At 43.4% G+C, this 21,672-nt stretch overlaps 1 protein-coding gene across 5 annotated transcripts; it reads left to right on the top strand.

Moving 5' to 3' along the window:
• The first annotated feature begins 1,921 nt into the window (after positions 1-1,921).
• neurl4 (neuralized E3 ubiquitin protein ligase 4) lies at positions 1,922-20,804 on the top strand. Of its 5 annotated transcripts, none has more exons than XM_060894330.1 (29): positions 1,922-2,126; positions 4,866-5,403; positions 5,498-5,569; positions 5,986-6,431; positions 6,998-7,109; positions 7,231-7,319; positions 7,753-7,825; positions 8,913-9,186; positions 9,298-9,479; positions 9,558-9,643; positions 9,741-9,903; positions 10,372-10,582; positions 11,093-11,169; positions 11,777-11,855; positions 13,369-13,544; positions 14,004-14,132; positions 14,311-14,456; positions 14,568-14,786; positions 14,893-14,991; positions 16,117-16,260; positions 16,348-16,512; positions 16,677-16,835; positions 17,229-17,408; positions 17,525-17,618; positions 17,710-17,817; positions 18,496-18,640; positions 19,229-19,341; positions 19,428-19,590; positions 19,765-20,804. In XM_060894330.1, the coding sequence occupies exons 1-29, from the start codon at positions 1,962-1,964 to the stop codon at positions 19,967-19,969; spliced, it is 4,812 nt and encodes a 1,603-aa protein (XP_060750313.1). In that variant the 5' UTR covers positions 1,922-1,961; the 3' UTR covers positions 19,970-20,804. The 5 variants fall into 5 exon arrangements, with proteins under 5 accessions (XP_060750313.1, XP_060750320.1, XP_060750329.1 ...); XM_060894337.1 differs by having other exon boundaries at positions 19,431-19,590; XM_060894346.1 differs by having other exon boundaries at positions 13,369-13,538.
• Positions 20,805-21,672: the final 868 nt, after the last annotated feature.

Genomic DNA, 21,672 nt, shown 5'->3' on the forward strand with positions numbered 1-21,672 from the left:
GCAGCCATCAGGTCCTGCAGCCTTTATCTTCGGAGCTGGTCACAGACCCGCTTGTCAGACTGGCGGTACAAAGCGGCAAAGGCGTGGGATGGGGGGTGGGGGTGAGTGCATATCTTTATATGTGTGTGTGTGTGTATGTAAGTGTAGGCCTGGAGAGTCGTTGCTCCCGGCATCAAATCTTGGTGCCTCAGTCCGCAAGATTGTCATAGCGATACACAGCAAATTGACATGGAGACAACCTTGATTAGGTCCCAAAGAGAGTCAACAATCAGCAGGTGTCTGTAGAAGTGGGGAAAGGAACGCAAGAGCGTCACGCTGCAGTGCTCTTCCAGGGGAATTGTTGTTCCAACAGCGGCCTTGGCCGAGGCCAGTGCTGGTTGAAGGGAGCCGAAAGCAGATAAGATTGGGATTGTTTGGTCTTGGGGCGAGTAGACCCAATTTACACGACTACTCCCTTAGTCCATTCTGGTCTCCATATCGATCCATTTTTCTTTCCAAAGTAGTGAGCTTCTCCGTGATGTTAACCAAAGCTTCATCGTGATGTTATCCATATTGCGGTTATTAGTCCCAGCCTCAGTGCTGACCGCTCTGCCCACTGCATCGATCATGACAGGCCGCTTTGGGAGATTTTGAACAGCTGTTACCTTTTTCTGATTCTCTCGATAACCCAGGGCAATGCCTAATCCAATCAGCAGAACTCCAGTTATCATGGTTCCGAATATAAGACTGCAGGATCTTTAGCTTTCCTGTACATCACTGTATTGTCCTGTGTGTTCCTTTTATTCTGTGTGTTTATTGTCCTGTTCTCATCTCACACTGTTGTGTATTTGCACTTCTTATGTACTGTGACTTTTTATTTGTGTTCAACAGTTTGATTATCTATGCAATTATATAATGATTTATTTTGTAAAGAATATTCTTTATTCTCTCAAACCTAATACTTTAAAAAATGTATTTAAAAAATCATCTTGAGTTAAAACAAGCTCATGTATTTTTACAAAACCTTTAAATAAACTACACATCTTTAAAGTTTTCATTGCTTTTTGTTTTATGTGACAAACGGTGTTAATGTGTTATAATGTAAATTGTTCAATGTTACCATGACATTCATTCATTCATGCAGCCATTTATCTCCATCATCATCACCATCATCATCCTCATCTCCATCATCATCCTCATCACCATATATCAATATCATCATCATCATCATCACTATATCATAATCATCACCATATCATCATCATCATCATCACCATAACCATATCACCATATCATCATCACCATCACCATATCATCATCTCCATCATCACCATATCATCATCTCCATCATCATAATCATCATCATCACCACCATATTATCTTCTCCATCATCATTATCATCATCATCATCACCACCATATCACAATATCATCATCATCATCATCATTATCATCATCATCACCATATTATCATCATCATCATCATCATCATATCACAATATCATCATCATCATCATCATCATCACCATATTATCATCATCTCCATCATCATCATCATCATCATCACCACCACCATCATATCACAATATCATCATCATCATAATCATCATATCACAATATCATCATCATCACCATATTTTCATCTCCATCATCATCTCCATCATCATCATCATCATATCACAATATCATCATCATCACCATATTTTCATCTCCATCATCATCTCCATCATCATCATCATCATATCACAATATCATCATCATCACCATATTTTCATCTCCATCATCATCATCATCTTCTTCATCACCACCATATCACAATATCATCATCATCTCCATCATCATCATCATATCACAATATCATCACCATATCATCATCATCATCATCATCATTCTTGCCCTGCAGAAACCTGAGCTGCCGTTTGACGCTTCCATTTGTCGCAAAGCGTCAAACGAGGTGTCGTGAAGTGCGCCGCCCCAGCGAAGATGGCGGCCGAGCTGCATCCGCGCAGCGGAAAACTGATCGGTCTGTCTAACTCGAATCGCACGGCGCAGCGAAACCAGCCGGTTCAGGAGTTTAATCACGGCCTGGTGCTCAGCCGGGAGCCGCTGCGGGATCGCGATGTCTTTACGGTTCGGATCGACAAGAAGGTAAACAAGTCGCCTCATCAGGCTAAAGGTAGCCGTCGGTTTGTCTGCAGTAACGGGTTGCAGCCCAAACCACTTCTCGCCCACTACACAAGTGCACTAGGTAGCGAAGGGGCCTCGGGTCTGAACACTAACACTTACACCTTACATAGTGCACATACTGTTCATTTGGGATACAGCCTTTCATAACGCCAATATCTGACACTGACATCTTCATAAAATGTTTACACACATTTAAACAGCGTCTCTGTGAGCTTTCGGTTTTTTAATCATGCTACTTTATTACATTCGAGACATTTGGAAATCTAGTCTAGCTTACAGCTGCTAGCTTAGCTTAAGGACGGTGTTTTTTCAACCCACCGCTTTTAAGATAAAAACACGCCCATTGCACTAGTTTTGGGGCGTTTATTACTCCGTTTCTGCTTTTTTATTGGGTAGATCTTACGCCATATGAAGAACTGTCCAATCATGAAATAGGAGGCGGGATTATCTGAAAACGGGTAGGAATAATAAACTAGCTTAGCTCTCTAGACATGACCAGAGATGCGGTAATATTAGCTAATAAATAACCTTTATTAGGATTATAACGTTATAAAAACACTTTAGACAAGTGAGTATATGTTACAGCTCAAATCTAATAGTGTTTATTTACCAATTTAACATTTAAAAACCTTTTTTTGACTATTTACCATCTAAAATCTTAGCAACATTTTAGCTAGTTCTCTGACTGACAGTTTGTTTGCTAACACGACAGTCATTAAAATAATAAATAAACTCATAACGCGTTATAAAACACTTTATGCCAATGCGACGCGACAATGTCATGTTTTAGCTACATTTTTAATATAAACTATAAGCAATTTAAGTTAATGTTAGTGTAAATAAAACCCTGGAGCCATATTAGGAATTAAAAAGTTACTAGGTATGTTTACTTTTTTAAACATAAATATTTTGTTGTTGTATTTTCGATATGATTTAATTTTTTGTAAGCAATTCGTAAACAAATAGGCGTGGTTATGTTTATCTGGGGAAACGTAGAAGTGAGTCATATTATTTCGACTCTTGAGTCGTCTCTTGTGACTCGCAAAAAGAATTACTTAATTCTATTTATACGTAAGTTAAATTGACACTTAGATGAGCAGATGTGGATGTGCAGGACCGAAGAGGAAGGAACTCAGGTGATGATCGTCCAAAGTGTTGTGACTTGTTTCCTGTAGTGATGAGAATTGAGAATGATTCAGCGAGTCGAATCATTTCGACTCAAACACGGTTCACTTCGGTTTTGTTCTAAACTACAAGGATTTTAAGCACTACAACTAAAACACTAACCTGGTTGAAAAAGGGACTGTTTGGACAGATGAAAAAAGGAATGTTTTTATTTTATTTTTACTAAACGAAAGCTTCGGTTTTATAGAAATATCTGTGTGCAACAACTGAGTGAACAAGTTTACAAGTGACTCTAGGCGCAGAAACCAAAGCTGTAATGTGACCTTTGTCGTAATCGTCTCCTATAGATGTTTCTCACCAAACCCAAACCCAGTGCATTCATATAATATAACAATTATATCACCGTATAAATACAAAACGTATTAAACGAGACGTTAACCTTCGATCGAGAACATCATGTAAGATGTTCATGTAATATTGAACTGTAACACAATCATAATCATAAAACAGCCATCCTTTGTTCGGGAAAATATATAATATCACTTCCCGATAACTAATCGAGAAAGGTCGTCAGTGACACTGAATTATGTTTATCTATTGAGGAGCCCGACAATAGTATTTGCAATTACAGAGGGATTAATTGTTCGGCTTTCGTCTGAGAGTGTACACTAATTAAGAGAGAGCGATTCAGAAATGCTGATTTTCTCCCTGCTTGTGTACGTTTGTTGATCACATCTAAAATCCAAAGTGCATTCGTGATATTTGCATTTGCTCATTTGCATTTAGTGACGCCCACAAAAATCCATATAAGGTAAAGCGCCCTGACAGCTCGGAGCATGAAACGAACTATAAGGGTAAAGGCTGGAAAATAGAAGTTGGAGATATTTTGATTCGCTTCTAAGACAATAAAAATGTTACCCGAGGTAGTTCGGATAAGCGGTAGAAGATGAATGAATGAATGAATGAATATGTAAGTAATGTATAATAGTACTAAATAATAATACAAAGATTGCTATGCTCTGTCAGCTGACCCCAAGATTGCTGTAAGTTGCTCTGGATAATGAGGTAAGGCAGTTTAAACTCCACTGTATTCCAGATATTATAGTGTAATAATCCATGAAAATCTTAAGGCGATCAAATCGAGGTTTACCTTAGTCTTAGCTCTCATGTATAAAAGTAAACACGCTCAGGAGCATGAGGATAAGAACGCTTCTTCAGTGTAAGTGCTCGTACAAACCTTTGTTTGATTTGTCCTGTTGTCACGTTACTGTTCATTCACTGCACTGACGTATTCTTCACAGCACACTGACTGTTTGATTGTACCGACTGTATTGTCATTTATCTCGTTTCTCTCACAAGCATTTCTCCATTCAGACTTTTTACTGAACCCAGTCAAGTCTCAGCTTTAGATCGCTGTGTTTACTGTGTTTACGTGGACTATTATGATATTAAATATCCCGTGAATGTTGCACTATTCCAGTAGAATGTTATTTTTTCTGACTGTGAAAAAGAAGGATCAAGTTGATTTGAATTTGAACACATGATGTGAGTATCTCATTGGCCTCCTGTGTGCAGGTGAACTCGTGGAGCGGTTCTATAGAGATCGGCGTGACCGCGCTGGACCCAGCAGCTCTCGACTTCCCCAGCAGCGCGACAGGACTGAAGGGTGGCTCGTGGATCGTGTCCGGCTGCTCCGTGCTGAAGGACGGCCGCTCGGTTCTGGAGGAGTATGGACGTGACCTAGACCAGCTAGGCGAAGGCGACCGGGTCGGGATCCAAAGGAACGGCCGGGGGGATCTGCACCTGTGGGTGAACGGGCAGGACTGCGGTCCGGCAGCCAGCGGGCTGCCCTCGCGTCTGTGGGCCGTAGTGGACCTTTACGGCAAGTGCACTCAGGTCACCGTGGTCAGCTGCGAGCCTCCGCTGGACACAGAGAGCGAAGATTGGGAGGAGTTAGTGGAGACAGGAGAGGCGGACAGGGCGGCGTCTGCGGTGGCATCTGCCGCGGCGTCTCCGGCTGCTCTCATGCCGGATCATGAGGACAGAACAGGAGGCGTGGCTCTACCCGCCGTCCCTGCTATAACTGCTGCCGTGAACGGCTCGGCTGAGGACGGTATGCACACACAACACTCGAAATTATAGGAAATTATGATGTGTTGTTTTTTAAACCTATAACACGTTCCGTCTGATTTTATTTTCATCCTCAGCGCCCGAAGTTACACGAGGACACAGACACAGCCGACCAGACAAATTCCCAAATAACTTCGATCCAGACACAGGTATTGATTTATTAAATTAAATTTGCTTTTAAACTAAAACAAAACTTCTTATAAACTTCTTTATATTCCCAAAGCAGATCATTTGTCTCCTGTAAAATAATGACCTGTCGTTACATTTGCCATTCTATAACACGTTAAAGCTACAGCTGTGTTCATGTTCAAATTAATTAAATGCACAGCCGTATTACTGTTTTTTTTTTTTTCTTTTTTCTTTTTTTTTTTTTTTAGAAAAGTTAAAAGTAAATTTGCATATTCACACCTGATTGGCTCTTATATTTTATAATGTAATTACATGCGATTTGCAAGTGTTTAATAATCTCGAAGATTTCTTTGACAAATTTCTACTAAAGTTCATTCAACATTCATATTTCTGAACTTTTGACTGATTTTGTTTTGTGTCCCTTTTTTTTCCCCAGTCCTCACGGAGCACCAGTTATTTGACGTGTTCAACAACGCCATCGTGTCGCTGTACCGCTCGGAAGACGAGGGTGGAGACGACTCGGGTTTAGGCGGAGCCGGTGGCTCAGGAGGAAGTTCAGACTCATCCAGAGGGGGAACAGGAAGCAGTAACGGATCTCGAGGAGTAAACCAGAACGGGGTCGGAGGTCGAGGAGAGGGCAACAATAACAACCTTTCAGGAAACGGAGGAGGAGGAGGAGGAGGAAATGGGGCAGGGACGGTGACGGCGGTAAGCAACAGTGGGATGACCACCAACGACGCGCTGCTGTTCCACGAGAAGTGCGGCACTCTGATTAAACTGAGCAACAACAACAAGACGGCCGAGAGGAGGAGACCGCTGGACGAGTTCAACAACGGCGTGGTCATGACAAACCGCCCACTCAAACACAACGAGATGTTTGAGGTGTGTGTGTGTGTGTGTGTAATAGTTATAATGTTACTTACCTAATATATAAACCTACTTAGTGTATATATTTAAAAAAAAAAAAAGATATTTATTACTATAAAAAAGCATCACTATAAAACCTATTTAAAAAAATTTGTAAAGAAAATATGATATATAAGACTTTCATGTGAGGAGGAAAAACTCATCCTTCATATAAATGTTGAGAATAAAACGCACCTTTAATAATAACTAAACCTAACGGCACAGTGAAAGTCCGGTGGATCTCGTGCCAGGAAATCAGGGTTATTCCTCTAAACAATGGTTTAAAACTAAAACCAGAAGTTAAACATTAGTGCTCTGATGATTAATAACGAACATGAGCTCGTTTTCTGTGCGTTGTTTGAGGTCTGGATCTTTTTTTGTTATTTTGTCCACATGTCATGTTTACTTGGATTTTGGAGAATTGATTAATTTATTATTATTATTTTATTTTTATTATTTTTTCTGGAGCCGTATCTCAGGATGTAAAATGCTCTGTGTGCTGCTACATTAACCCTGCATGTTTCTGCCGTACCACATGTTAGATCCGGATCGATAAACTGGTGGATAAATGGTCCGGATCCATCGAGATCGGCGTGACGACGCACAACCCCAACAATCTGGATTATCCTGCGACCATGACCAACTTACGCTCAGGTCTTTATTAATGATGATAATAATAATAATAATAATAATAATAATAATAATAATAATAATAGCTCATAGTTCTGGTCTTGTTCAGAGATATTTGATGTTCTTGGGATCCGTGTCTTGTCAGGAACCATTATGATGAGCGGCTGTGGGATTTTGACCAACGGCAAGGGCACACGTAGGGAGTACTGTGAGTTCAGCCTGGACGAGCTTCAGGTAACATTTCTGCTCACACACACACACACACACACACACACACACATACACACACACACACACACACACACACACACACACACGCACGCATACTCACCACACTCACACACTCATTCAATCTCACACACACCACACTCACACACTCATTCAATCTCACACACACCACACTCACACACTCATTCAATCTCACTCACACACACATACTCACACACACACTCACTCTCACTCACACACATACTCACACACACACTCACTCACTCACTCACTCACACACACTCACACACACACACACATACACACACACACATACTCTCACACACACACACACACACACACACACACATACTCACTCACACACACACACACACACACTGCTGTAGCACAAGTCACTATGTCTCTTAACCCCGTAAGTGTTGCTGTTGGTTATCTGTAGGAAGGGGATCATATCGGGCTGATGAGGAAAGCCAGCGGCGCTTTGCACTTCTACATCAACGGCATAGACCAAGGTGAGCGAAAACATCCGTATTTATGTCCATCGATCCGGAAGACGCTGTTATCTACAGTGACTCCTGATGGAGGCATAATTCACTGTGGAGATTAAAGCTGGTTAAGGTGCCTGTATTCAGTCACTTCAGAATACCACAAGGATATAAAGGGACTGATTAGTGTTACAGTTATTTACTGTTTCAAACTCGGGACATCATATTGATCATAAATATAAGTGCAAAGGAAACATTAGCCGAATAAAAAAAGTCTTAGTTTATATCCTGACTCCTGTTTTTGGGTGGATTTTAGATTAAAGGTGGGGTCTCCGTTGTTTGAAAGCCAATGTTGACATTTGAAATCACCAAAACAAACACGCCCCTAACCCAAATTGGTCCCACCCCTGTTTTGATAGCTCTGCCCCACACATACACCAGACAAGTATAACCCAAGTATAACCCAGACAAGGGTGGCGGAACCTGCTGGGGCAGCTGATTGAGGGTATATTTTAATCAATAAATGAACTCAATGAGTAATACTACGGTAATACAAATGTGTTTTTGTAGTACTGTGTGTTTTACCGTAAAAGGTTTAACTCCGTTTCACGTGGAATACGTTCAGTTCTCTCCAGCACTGGAAAGCTGATCCTATATTAACACGTCCTACTTCTTACCTTATCTTAAGCCTTTCTTCACTTTCTTTCTTTGTTTTTATCCTCCATGTCAATGTTAAAACCGCTTTCTGCTAATGTCACACATGCACACTGAACACTCTCTCCGCCCATATTCACAAGACACGCCCCTTTCTGCTCATTGGCTACACGTTAGTTTTGTTTTTGTTTTGTTTGGCGGCCCGACGCAGTTTTCTGAAGCATTTCTCAAACAACGGAGACCCCATCTTTAACACCTATGTGTTAGTTTGTTTAATTCAATATTATTTTAAAACTTTATTTATTTTATTCTTAGGATTGCCTTCGTGCATTTATTGTTTTTGTTTATATTATAGTTTTTAATGTAATAAAAATGGAAAATGCATTAAATTCATGAGACTTAAAAAGTTTGCTGTGTGTGTGTGTGTGTGTGTGTGTGTGTGTGTGTGTAATATTCCCAGGCGTAGCTGCTAACCAGACCCCGGGCGTGGTGTACGGTGTAGTGGATCTCTACGGCATGGCGGTAAAAGTCACCATTGTCCACAATCACAACCACAGCGATCGTTTACGTCGCAACAACGCCATCATGAGAGCTCTGTCACCCGACGTGGGCCGCCCTCGACCCGCCCTCTCGCTCACCCCAGACACCGAAGCCCCGGACCGGCTTCTCTTCCACACCAACTGCGGGCAGAAAGCGGCCATCATCGGCGACGGCAGGACGGCGCTGCGACCTCAGTGATGATTTATTATCATTGTTTATTAAACATTTATTGATCTGTATTTACACTTTGTAAATAAAATGTCATAAAATCCTTTAATGAATCATTTTCTTCTGATCTTTTACAGCGCAACAGACGACTTTAATCACGGAGTCGTGCTCAGTAATCGGCCGCTGCACTCCAACGAAGTATTTCAGGTGCGCATCGACAAGATGGTGGACAAGTGGGCGGGGTCTATCGAGATCGGCGTGACCACACATAACCCCGCCTACCTACAGCTACCGTCCACTATGACCAACCTGCGCTCAGGTATGTGCCATATTGTGATACTTCATAATGTCTCTCTACACACAGTTTGTTCTCTTCACCTCCTGTTCTCTCTCACAGGGACATGGATGATGACAGGAAACGGAGTGATGCACAACGGAACCACGATACTAGACGAGTACGGACACAACCTGGACCGACTAAAAGTATGCTAAAAGTTTCACACATCACAAGATATTCATTCATTTATATCTAGTGCTCAGTGTGTGTGTGTGTGTGTGTGTGTGTGTGTGTGTACACCAGGCTGGAGACACTGTTGGTGTGGTGCGGAAGGATGATGGCAGCCTGCACTTCTTCGTTAACGGAGTTCCCCAGGGTCCGGCAGCCTGGAACGTTCCGCCCAGCGTTTACGCCGTAGTGGACCTGTACGGTCAGGCGGCTCAGGCAACCATCATGGACGATATGGGTGAGAGAGAAAGGAAGAAAGGTACAGTTTGTGACTGACTACACACAACATCACTGCGGTATTTAAACATGAACATTCTCTCTCTCTCTCTCTCTTTATTTCTCTCTCTCTCTCTCTCTTTTTATTTCTCTCTCTCTCTCTCTCTTTATTTCTCTCTCTCTTTTTCTCTTTCTCTCTCTCTCTCTCTCTCTCTCTCTCTCTCTCTTTTTCTCTGTCTCTCTGTGTCTCTCTCTCTCTCTTTCTCTCTCTTTGTCTCTGTCTCTCTCTCTCTCTTTCTCTCTCTTTGTCTCTGTCTCTCTCTCTCTCTTTCTCTCTCTTTGTCTCTGTCTCTCTCTCTCTCTCTCTCTCTCTCTCTCTCTCTCTCTCTCTCTCTCTCTCTCTCTCTCTCTCTCTCTCTCTCTCTCTCTCTCTCTCTCTCTCTCTCTCTCTCTCTCTCTCTCTCTCTCTCTCTGTGTGTGTCTCGTCCAGCCGACCTCCCCCCTCTCCCTGAGGATAGCTCAGAGGGTCCCGTCACCATGTCCCCCGGCAGCCCGTGTTCTGTCACCGGAGTCAGTGCGGCCAGCGACCTTCGCTTCCATCATCTGCACGGCACCAACGCCGTCATCACCAACGGCGGCCGCACGGCTCTTCGTCAGAACTGCCGCAGCGAGTTCAACGACGCTATTGTCATCTCCAACAGGTGCGTTAACAGAGCTGAGGGTTTCACCGTACAACTTTTGCTACGGTAATACGAGGGTAATTTCCAGCTAAAGCCCTGGTCAGAGTGAACATGAACATGATCAGAATACGAATGATATTTGATATAATAAATGAAAAGTGCTGCTGAAGATAAAGGTGAAGATGCAAACTAACATTTCAAGTGGTACACTAAAAGGATACACTAAAAGAGCCGACGTTATCGCGCATCACACGTCTCTCACACGTCTCTCACACGTCTCTCACACGTCGCTCGCACGTCGCTCGCACGTCGCTCACACGACGCTCGCACGTCGCTCACACGACGCTCGCACGTCGCTCACACGTCGCTCACCAAACGTTTGATTTTTTTATTTACGCTGTTTGCCTGGTATCATCTGGAGCCACCTTTATACACTAATGCTGTCACTGCTAAGACACTCTCACCTGAAACAGCACATCCTGTATGAAACGGTTTGTGTGTGTGTGTGTGTGTGTGTGTGTGTGTTAACAGGTGCCTTCGTGATGGTGAATTGTTTGAGATTGTGATTCAGAAGATGGTGGATCGCTGGTCAGGATCAATAGAGGCAGGTGAGCTGATCTGACGAAATAATACAAGAAACCCTGATGATGATGAAGATGATGATGATGATGAGGATGCGAATTCAATTAATTTTAATTCAATTGTATTTTGTCCAGTAAACAGAAAATTTAAATATCCGCCATGTCGCATATCTTCAAAAAGCAAAAACATTTCTAAATATTTGATGAATCAGTTAAATGACACAGATTCAGTTTAATGAATCAGTTAAATGACACAGATTCAGTCAGTTTAATGAATCAGTTAAATGACACAGATTCAGTTTAATGAATCGGTTAAATGACACAGATTCAGTTTAATGTTTCAGGTCCAATGTGAAAGCTGAAACTAATTTCATCCTGTGTTTTTGTTTATCGTGTGTTTTATGCAGTTTAAAACCTCACGAGCGATTATTTCCTGTTTATATTACATCAGGAAGTAACGTGTAGTAACATTAATACATGATGTAGCTGTAAATTCTCAATCCTGACCTAAATGTTAGCTGAGCGCTTAGTTCCAGGAAGCATAAACGTGTGAGTGTAAATAAAAATAAACAGAAGTGAATTGTATGTAATCAGGTGACTAAAATGAAGTTAAAATGCATTCTTTTGATTTTAGGAGTGACCGCGATCAGACCAGAGGAGCTGGAGTTCCCCAATACGATGACCGACATCGACTACGATACCTGGATGCTGAGGTACGTCACACCAGACGCTCTGTCCTCAAACATGTCAGGGGTTTGAACGTGGCACAAGCAATGAGTCGAAATTTCAGGTTTTGCTGCTAGGATTTTAGGGTCTTTTTACACCTGGTCGCTTCATAATATCTATCTGATTTGTTAAAACTGTTCCATTTATATTAGGCCACATTAGTGTTAATTTCGTCACCTATTTTTAATTTAGTCTTAGTCTTGTGCCAAATGTCCTTGTTAGTTTTAGTCATATTTAGACATTCACATATCTTTTTTTTGTTGGTCAAGTTTTAGTCGACTAAAAGTCTCGTCATTTTAGTCTAGTTTTAGTCAAAAGAAAACTCAAGGTATCTTAGTCAAGTTTTAGTCGACTAAAGGTCTTTTAATTTTAGTCTAGTTTTAGTCAAAAAAAATTGTAGTCTTTTTTTAAAATAACACATTATTACTGAGATTATTACTGATAAACATTTCAGTAAAAAAAGTGTTTCACATGTTTCACTCGAACTTGACCGCACATCACATTTTTTACTTTATTGATACTGTTTTTAATCGTAATGCAAAGACCGGTCATCGGGACATAAGCTGTCATGTACAATAAAAGATCCTGCGCAGCGACAGGAAATATAATTTAACACAAGAAGCCTGACTAGACCAGGGGTGGACTTTTTTTTTGAGCGACGTGTGGACGAATTCTTTCTACGTACACACTAAACAGCGCGATTTAGGCTGCTTTTTCATCAGCAGAGACAATTGTAGACGAAAATGAAGAGAGATTTTATCTACGTTTTTATTTTATACAAAACATTTTCGACTCGTCTTTTTTCGTCAACAATAATGCATGTTAATTTAGAAAAAAAAGGTTGTTGACGAACATATTTCGTCTCGTCTCGTCTGACGAAATTAACACTAGGCCACATAAATGCGTCTCGGCGAATCGAATATCGATCCGATCTTTCTACTCCCACCCAAAATGCAAATATTTCTGACCTCATTTTGGGGTTATTGAAATGGAAAAAGAAGACGAAAAAACTCGTTACGACGGTTATGCTACAAAAAACAGCGTTTACTGTTTGCTGCATTTTCGCTGGCAGCAGCAGCGCATTTTAAGACCCGACGAGACGCCTGGGTGAAAGATCACCTGCGAGTGACGTACTTCCGTTTGGGAGGACTTACTTCCGTTTCCCCTTCAGCCTAATTCTCAATTTACAGAAACAAAACTAAGTCACACGGACCGAGACTTGCGAAGGTGGATGTGAACTGATAACCACGTGTTTGTCATAGTTTGATTGACTCATACGAATGCGCCTAGAATACACACTTAGCCGAGACAGTTACATTATCGCTCATTATATTTAGGACGTTTGTAGGACGTATATGTAGGACGTTTTTAACATGGGATGTTTATTTGTACTGAAATCTACAATCCAGTCTTTACTGGCATCTGCGAGTCAGTATCCAGATCCATATCCTGCGATGAAGCTCCTCATGCCTGTGCTTTCTCTTTTCTTCCCCGTTACAGCGGCACAGCGATCATGCAGGACGGGAACACCATGAGGAACAACTACGGCTGTGATCTGGACTCCCTGGGGACCGGCTCCAGGATCGGAATGATGCGTTCTGCCTCCGGAGATCTTCACTACTACATAAATGGAGTGGACCAGGGCGTGGCGTGTACCGGATTACCGCCAGGTAAAGGTGCCAAAACTTTTGTTTCTACTTTCCCACAATCCTTCTTTTGTATCTCTCTCTTGTCTTTCTGTCTCTCAATCTGTCCTTGTATCTCTTGGTATTCCTCTGTCTCTTTCTCTCTGTCTCTCTCTCTCTCTCTCTTTCTCTCTCTCTCTCTCTCTCTCTCTTTTTTCTCTCTCTCTTTCTCTCTCTCTGTGTCTCTCTCTCTCTCTCTCTCTCTCTCTCTTTATCTCTCTCTCTCTCTCTGTGTCTCTCTCTCTCTCTTTCTCTCTCACTCTCTCTTTCTTTCTTTCTCTCTCTCTCTCCCTCTCTCTCTCTATCTATCTGTCTGTATCCCCCCGTGTTACTTTATTGCCAAGTCTTAGGTGCGTTAGAAAATTAATAACATAAACAAATACATGGATACAAATATGTTTCTCTCTCTCTCTCTCTCTCACTCTCTCTCTCACTCTCTCACACACACAGACGTGTATGCTGTGATTGATCTGTATGGTCAGTGTGTTCAGGTGTCCATCACTAGCTCATCTGGACCTCTTGACAACAGCTTATGTACTAGTAACATCACAGAGAAGAGTTTCCCAATACACTCACCAGGTACTCAGTGTGTGTGTGCGTGTGTGTATGCGTGTGTGTGTGTGCGGTAGAGCATTAAAGACCTCCCTGAACACAAGCTGTTAAATATAAGCTATGCTGATATAATCTGGGTGTGTGTTTGATTTTAAACAGGATGAATAAAACCCTGAACACAATCCTTCTGCATGTCTCCCTCTAGTGGCAGGAGTGGCTCATCACCTGCACAACAAACACGGGAAGAACGTGGTGTTGCTCGGTGACGGCTGCCAGGCCGTCAGGGTGGGAGGGTATTCTCACGCCATCGTGTTTAGCGCAAAGGAGCTCAAGACGGACGAACTGTTCGAGGTGAGACCCCGGAAGAGAGAAAGGCGTTCTGTTTTTATTTGTGCCTTCGTATCGATCCGTACTGTAACGTCTCGTCTGGTGCCGTTAGAGCTCTGATTTCTTCCCTTCCAGGTGAAGATCAACGAGGTCGATGAGCGGTGGTCAGGGTCGCTCCACATCGGCTTGACCACCCTGCTGCCCCCGGACCTCCCGTCGTGCCCCCTCAGCGGCCTTTCGCCCTCCCTCACTCAGCTCAGGTCAAAGGTCACCTGGCTGCTCGCCGGGTCAGAAGTCAGGCGTAACGGCATTCTACAGAGGCAAAACTTCGGCTGCTCGCTGGACAGACTTACGGTTAGAGAACGAAATAATGATCCTAGGTCTTATCAGCTGTAGTATTATGGGGTGTTTAGGGCCCGCGTGTTACAGCAGGAGTAAATACACAGGTGTGTTATTGCAGGTGGGGAACAGAGTGGGTGTGAAGAGATGCAGTGACGACACAATGCACATTTTCATCGATGGAGAAGACTTGGGACCTGCGGCCACTGCTGTGGCTAAGGTACACACACACACACACACACACACACACACACACACACACACATATACACACACACACACACATATACAGACACACACACATATACAGACACACACACTTATACACACACATATACAGACACACACATACACTTATACACACACATACACACACATACTTGTACACACACACACACATATACTTATACAGTATACACACACATACATACTTATACACACACATACTTATACGCACACACACATACTTATACACACACACATACTTATACACACATACACACACATATATACACACACATACTTATACACACACACACACACACAAGCACACACATACTTATACACACACACACTTATACACACACACATACATACTTATACACTTACACACACACTTATACACACACATACTTATACACACACACATACTTATACACACACACACACACATACTTATACACACGCACACACATACACACATATACACACACATACTTATACACACACACACACGCACACACATACTTATACACACACACACATACTTATACACACACACACATACTTATACACACACACACAAGCACACACATACTTATACACACATACACATACTTATACACACGCACACACATACTTATACACACACACATATACTTATACACACACATACACACACATACACACACATACTTATATACACACACACACATACACACACATACTTATACACATACTTATACACACACACACGCACACACATACTTATACACACACACATACTTAAACACACACACACATATACACACACATACTTATATACACACACACACACATATACTTATACACACACATATACACACACATACTTATATACACACACACATACTTATACACACACACATATACACACACATACTTATACACACACACGCACACATACTTATACACACACGCGCACACACACTTATACACACACATATACTTATACACACACACACATACTTATACACACACACATACATACACACACACACACTTATACACGCACACTTACACACAAACCTATACACACACACAGCATGTTAGTTGGTTGTAACACCATTGTTTCTGTGTGTGTCAGAACGTATACGCGGTGCTAGATCTTTACGGGAAGGTGACGGCCGTGTCAGTTGTCAGCTCCACTCTGGCAGAGGACACAGACAGCGTGAAAGCTTCGTCTCTCTCCTCAGACAGCTGCAGTGATGGAGAGGAGGAGTCCACACCGGTCAGTCAGGGGGTCAGGACTGAACTCAACACGTAATGTGTGATGTGATGCTGTTATTTACTGATCTGTGTTTTCTGTCTGGTCCAGTGTGAGAGCGAGTCTGCCATGGTTCCCATGGCGATGTCCTTCCTGGAGAATCATGGGAAAAACATTCAGCTGTCCAATCAGAACCTGACGGCCGCTCGAGTGTCGAGTTATAACCAGGGCCTGTTGGTCACAGCGCACGCTCTGCCTCGCCAGCAGCTCTTCCAGGTGAAAACACACACACACACACTACTTCATGAACAAGTGCTTGTCTTACCTTCAGTGTTTTAGGCTCTTTTTTCCACTATGGTTCCACTATGTATCTTAAAGAAGGAGCTTGGAACCTTCACTGTGTGTAAATATGAGACACTGTCTCGTGTCCTCATGTTCAGTTTCAGATAGACAGATTGAACACGTCGTGGACGTCGTCTCTCTCTCTTGGTGTGATCGGTCACTCACCAGATCGCCTCAACTTCCCTTCCACAGCCTGCTGCCTTAAACGCTCCGTCTGGCTGCTACAGCGAGACTCTGTCTTTCACAACTCACTGAAGGTGACATGTCTGACTGTCTGTTTCCTTTTCAGTATGTAATCTCTCTCTCTCTTTCTCTCCCTCTCTCTCTCTCTCTCTCACACTCACTCTCCTACTCTCTTTCTCTCTCCCTCTTTCTCTCTCCCTCTCTCACAGTCTCTCTCTCTCTCAATCTTTCTCTCTCAATCTCTCTCTCTCTCTCTCTCAATCTTTCTCTCTCTCTGTCTCTCTAGATTTGGTGGTTTGTCTGTTTCTCTTTCTGTATGCATGTCTCTCACAGTATTCCCTTTCCCCCTTTTCTCTCTCAGTATTCTCTTTCTCTCTCTCTCTTACCCCTTCTGTCTCTTCCTCTGTGTGTCTGTCTCTCTCACTCTCACTCACTCACACACTCAGTATTGTTTTTCTCTCACTCAGATCTGTGAGAACTATGGGCCAAATTTAGACACGTGTCCTGAGGGGACGGTGCTGGGTCTGCTGGTGGACTCTAACGGCTGTCTCCACCTGTATGTTAATGGGATGGACCAGGGTGTGGCAGTGCAGGACATCCCGAGCCCCTGCTACCCGATAATCGACCTGTACGGCCAGTGTGAACAGGTCTGTACACACACACACACACACACACACACACACACACACACTAATTCGTAGTAAGAAATAAAACTCCCTGAGTTCTTGTATCCTGTGCAGATGTTCTGCTCTCGTCTCCTCAGGTTACCATAGTGACCAGCCAGATGGAGGCCGTGGGGGCGGAGAGCGGAGACGTGCATTGCCAAGGTGACATGGAGAAAGCCGACATGGTGGACGGTGAGTGGACATCGGATCTAAGACACAGCATGTGATCTGATTACCTGAGTAGACTTTCATCAGATTCATTTGAATGAAAATGATTTTTCAGGAATAAAGGAGAGTGTGTGCTGGACTCCGCCTCCTGAGGTGAACCCCAACAAGACGTGCGAGTACCAGGCTCTCTGCTCCAGATTTAAGGACCTGCTCACACTGCCTGGTTAGAGCTACTGCCTTACCTCATGTACACGTGTCATTTTATTCTCTAACCTCTTTTAATTCTCTCTCTCTCTCTCTCTCTCTCTCTCTCATATACACACACACACACACTCTCTCTCTCTCTCTCTCTCTCTCATATACACACACACACACACACTCTCTCTCTCTCTCTCTCTCTCTCTCTCTCTCTCATATACACACACACACTCTCTCACTCTCTCTCTCTCTTACACACACACACACACACACACACACACACTCTCTCTCTCTCTCTCTCTCTCTCTCTCATATACACACACACACACACACACTCTCTCTCTCGTGCTCTCTCTCTCTCTCTCTCTCTCTTACACACACACACACTCTCTCTCTCATACACACACACACACACACTCTCTCTCTTACACACACACACACACACTCTCTCTCTCTCTGTCTTACACACACACACACACACACACTCTCTCTCTCTCTCTCTCTCTCTCTCTCTCTCTCTCTCTCTCTCTCTTACACACACACACACACACACACACTCTCTCTCTCTCTCTCTCTCTCTCTTTCACACACACACACTCTCTCTCTCTCTCTCTCTCTCTCATACACACACACTCTCTCTCTCTCTCTCTCTCTCTCTCTCTCTCATACACACACACACACACTCTCTCTCTCTCTCTCTCAGATGGTTACTTTAACGAGGACACAAAGTATAACTTGTGCTACTGCGAGTCCTGCCATAAGCTGCGTGGTGATGAGGCTTACTATAAGCACGGTGAGCCGCCACGGGACTACGCTCTACCCTTCGGCTGGTGCCGCTTCGCCCTGCGGTCAGTCAGTGCATGCGCGCACACACACACACACACACACGCACACAAACACAGGGAGACTCACTCACTCAAACACTCTCGCTCTTGCTCTCACACACAGTAGCAAAAACACACACACGTTAAGACATAAACACACACACACTCTCACTCATTCTCTCCCACACACACTCTCACTCTCTCCCACACACACACACACACTCACTCCCTCCCACACACACACTCACTCCCCCCACACACACTCTCACTCACTCCCCCCCCACGCACACACACACACACGCACACACACGCACACACTCTCTCCCACACACACTCTCACTCACTCTCTCACACACACACACACTCGCTCTCTCCCACACACACACACTCACTCACTCACTCTCTCCCACACACACACTCTCACTCACTCCCCCCCACTCACACACACACACACGCACACACACGCACACACACGCACTCACTCTCTCACACACACACACTCGCTCTCTCCCACACACACACTCTCACTCACTCACTCTCTCCCACACACACACAGTGTACAGCTTGTATCAGCTCATCTCAGTGAGTATTATATGAATGTGTGAATCACAGGATAAAGCCACACTGTGACGTCTCAAACACCTATAAGAAGTGGCACATCGCGTACCACGGAACGAGTGTCGGATCCCTGCGCCGCACGCTGGACCACAGCCAGCTTCTTCCATGTCAGTACTCACACTCACACGCACACACACACACCTACTGCACGGTGAATAAGAGAGAAACGAACGGTGTTTATGGTCCTTTTCAGCAGACTCCTCGCCCGTGTTTTCGCCGACCCCGGTGAAGGTCGAAGGTCACGGCAGCTACAGCGAACCGGAGGAGAACAGCGCGCCTGAGAGGGAGATCCCCCGCGTGCACCTCTCCCCCACCATGCGCTACTCCGGCCTCGAGGTCTTCGCCCCTAAAGTGCAGTAAGTCCTCGTCATCGAGCCCGGTCATTATTTTCCTGTAGCTTCGTGACACTCGTCACATTTTCTGGTTATTTCTTGCGCAGGTTCAGAGTGTTTATGTTTATATCAGGACACACGGTTGTGTGTAAACAGACTCAGAGTTTCTCTCTTCTCGTCTCTCTCTCTGTGCTGCAGATTTCGAGACCCTCGCTCGCTGCGCTGTCATCATGCCCAGGTGGGCTTCCAGGTGTGCGTGCGTCCGGGCTCTTACAAGGTCGGTCCTCAATCTCTGGGCATCGGCGAGCCGCTGGATCCCAGATTCAACAACACGGAGATCGAGTGGATCACCAAGGAGAAAGGAGGAACCCTACTGTACGGCCTGCTCATCCGTGTGGAGTGAGGGATAGAGGGATAGAGAGATAGAGAGAGATAGAGAGAGAGCACTCAGACTGCTGGTACTGCTTCAGAGAAATGAAGTTGAGCTCTGATCTCTCCATTTTTTATTTTTATTTGAAGGTGGTCTTTTTTTGGGAGACACTTCCTGCACTTTATGTTTCAGACCCCAGCGGGTGATTTCTCTCGATCTACCCCCTCCTCCCTCCCTCCCTCTCTCTCTCTCTCTCTCTCTCTCTCTCTGTCTCTATCTCTATCAAAATCAAACAAGGTTGGACTCCAATCACGTCTCATAGCACAGTCCTGGATCCTGTGAGCGTTTTTTTTAAAAAAAAAAAAACAAAATACAAAAAAAACTTGTTAACAGACAAATCAACAAATCCGTGTGGAGCCACACAAAGACACCCGGTGGGGAAAAAAAACCGTTAAGAACTAAAACAAAACTCGAGGAAAAAGACTCGGAGACTCTCGGATCAGGACGAGACTCAGCGCTCAGAGAGAACTCGCTCTGCTGTTTGTGTTCCACTTTCCACCCCAGAAGACTTGAACGCTTACACACAGTGTTACATTTTTACTAACCGAGTCCCGTTTAACAAAAACAACAACAAAACTCTCGGCTCGCGTGAAGCGGAACTCGCGTCTGGTTTCTTTTTGGTTTTCGGTTCTGCTCGTCGACGGAAGTCATAAATCGCCGCTCTCGATAGCGTGGACTGAAATAAAGGAATAACTGATACCTCTCAGACCGAAAGCTAATTATTTTATAAAGCGTCTCGAGGCGAGAAAGAATTACAAATATTTACACCCCCTCTCCCCTCCCCCACCCCTTCACTTTCGCTCCAGCATTCTGAAACCGTTGAATGTAAAAAAAATCCTTCGAGAACGACGTCGATCCCGGCGCAAGGAACGACGGGGAGTAAAATTTAAACTTTTTTTTGAGTTTACACTGTTTTTTTTTTTTTTTTTTCCTTTTAAGAATGTTTACTGTCACTTGCACAGGTTCAAGCCCTTATTTAATATATATTTTTTTTTAATAGTGTCAACAATTTAAATCCGAGAAATTTTCTCTTCTCTTCGAAACCGTATCTAATATAAAATAAATAGAAATAAAAACAAAACAGGGTTTTTGTTGCCAATTTCAAACTACTCGAGTGGAAGATTTACAGCCGCCTCGTCGCCAAGAGCCGCGTCTGAACGTACGCTCGCTATCAGACTGAAATGTGAACACACACACACACACACACACACACACACACACACACACACACACGGGGTTCACATGTTGGCCCATTTGCTGCTTTTTTGTTGTTTTCTTTTCCCCAAACATTACTTTGTATTATTTGTTGGTTTTATTTGTATTTCCTTACGTTGTACAGGCTGTTACAAAACACTATTATCTTCCTGATTTGTAAAAAAAAAAAATAAAATGTATATAAAAAAAAGAAAAGAAAAAAAAACCCACAATTCCTTAAAAGATTAAAGCCTCATCCATGAAGAATCTGCTCCAGAATTATTGGCACCCTTAAGCAGTTACTAATACATTACATATATAAAAGACACGACTGCTTTCCCGCTTATTATTATTTTTTATTCTTTTTCTTTTAAATCTATAATGAGTATTTTCATTTTGAGGGGTGCCAATAATTCTGGAGTCGACGTTACATTTGTTCGGTCTCTGTCTCGGTCTGCGAAATTAAGCAAAACAAAAACAGG

This window comes from Tachysurus vachellii, chromosome 2 (assembly GCF_030014155.1).
Source record: "Tachysurus vachellii isolate PV-2020 chromosome 2, HZAU_Pvac_v1, whole genome shotgun sequence".
NCBI classification, from domain to species: Eukaryota; Metazoa; Chordata; class Actinopteri; order Siluriformes; family Bagridae; genus Tachysurus; species Tachysurus vachellii.

Bases quoted from the DNA above. Each gene is read 5' to 3' on its own strand.
- neurl4 (XM_060894322.1), top strand. From the start codon at position 1,962: ATGGCGGCCGAGCTGCATCCGCGCAGCGGAAAACTGATCGGTCTGTCT. The intron at 9,904-10,371 runs GTGAGAGAGAAA...TGTCTCGTCCAG, and splicing joins AACCATCATGGACGATATGG to CCGACCTCCCCCCTCTCCCT. The intron at 17,409-17,524 runs GTCTGTACACAC...TCGTCTCCTCAG, and splicing joins TGTACGGCCAGTGTGAACAG to GTTACCATAGTGACCAGCCA.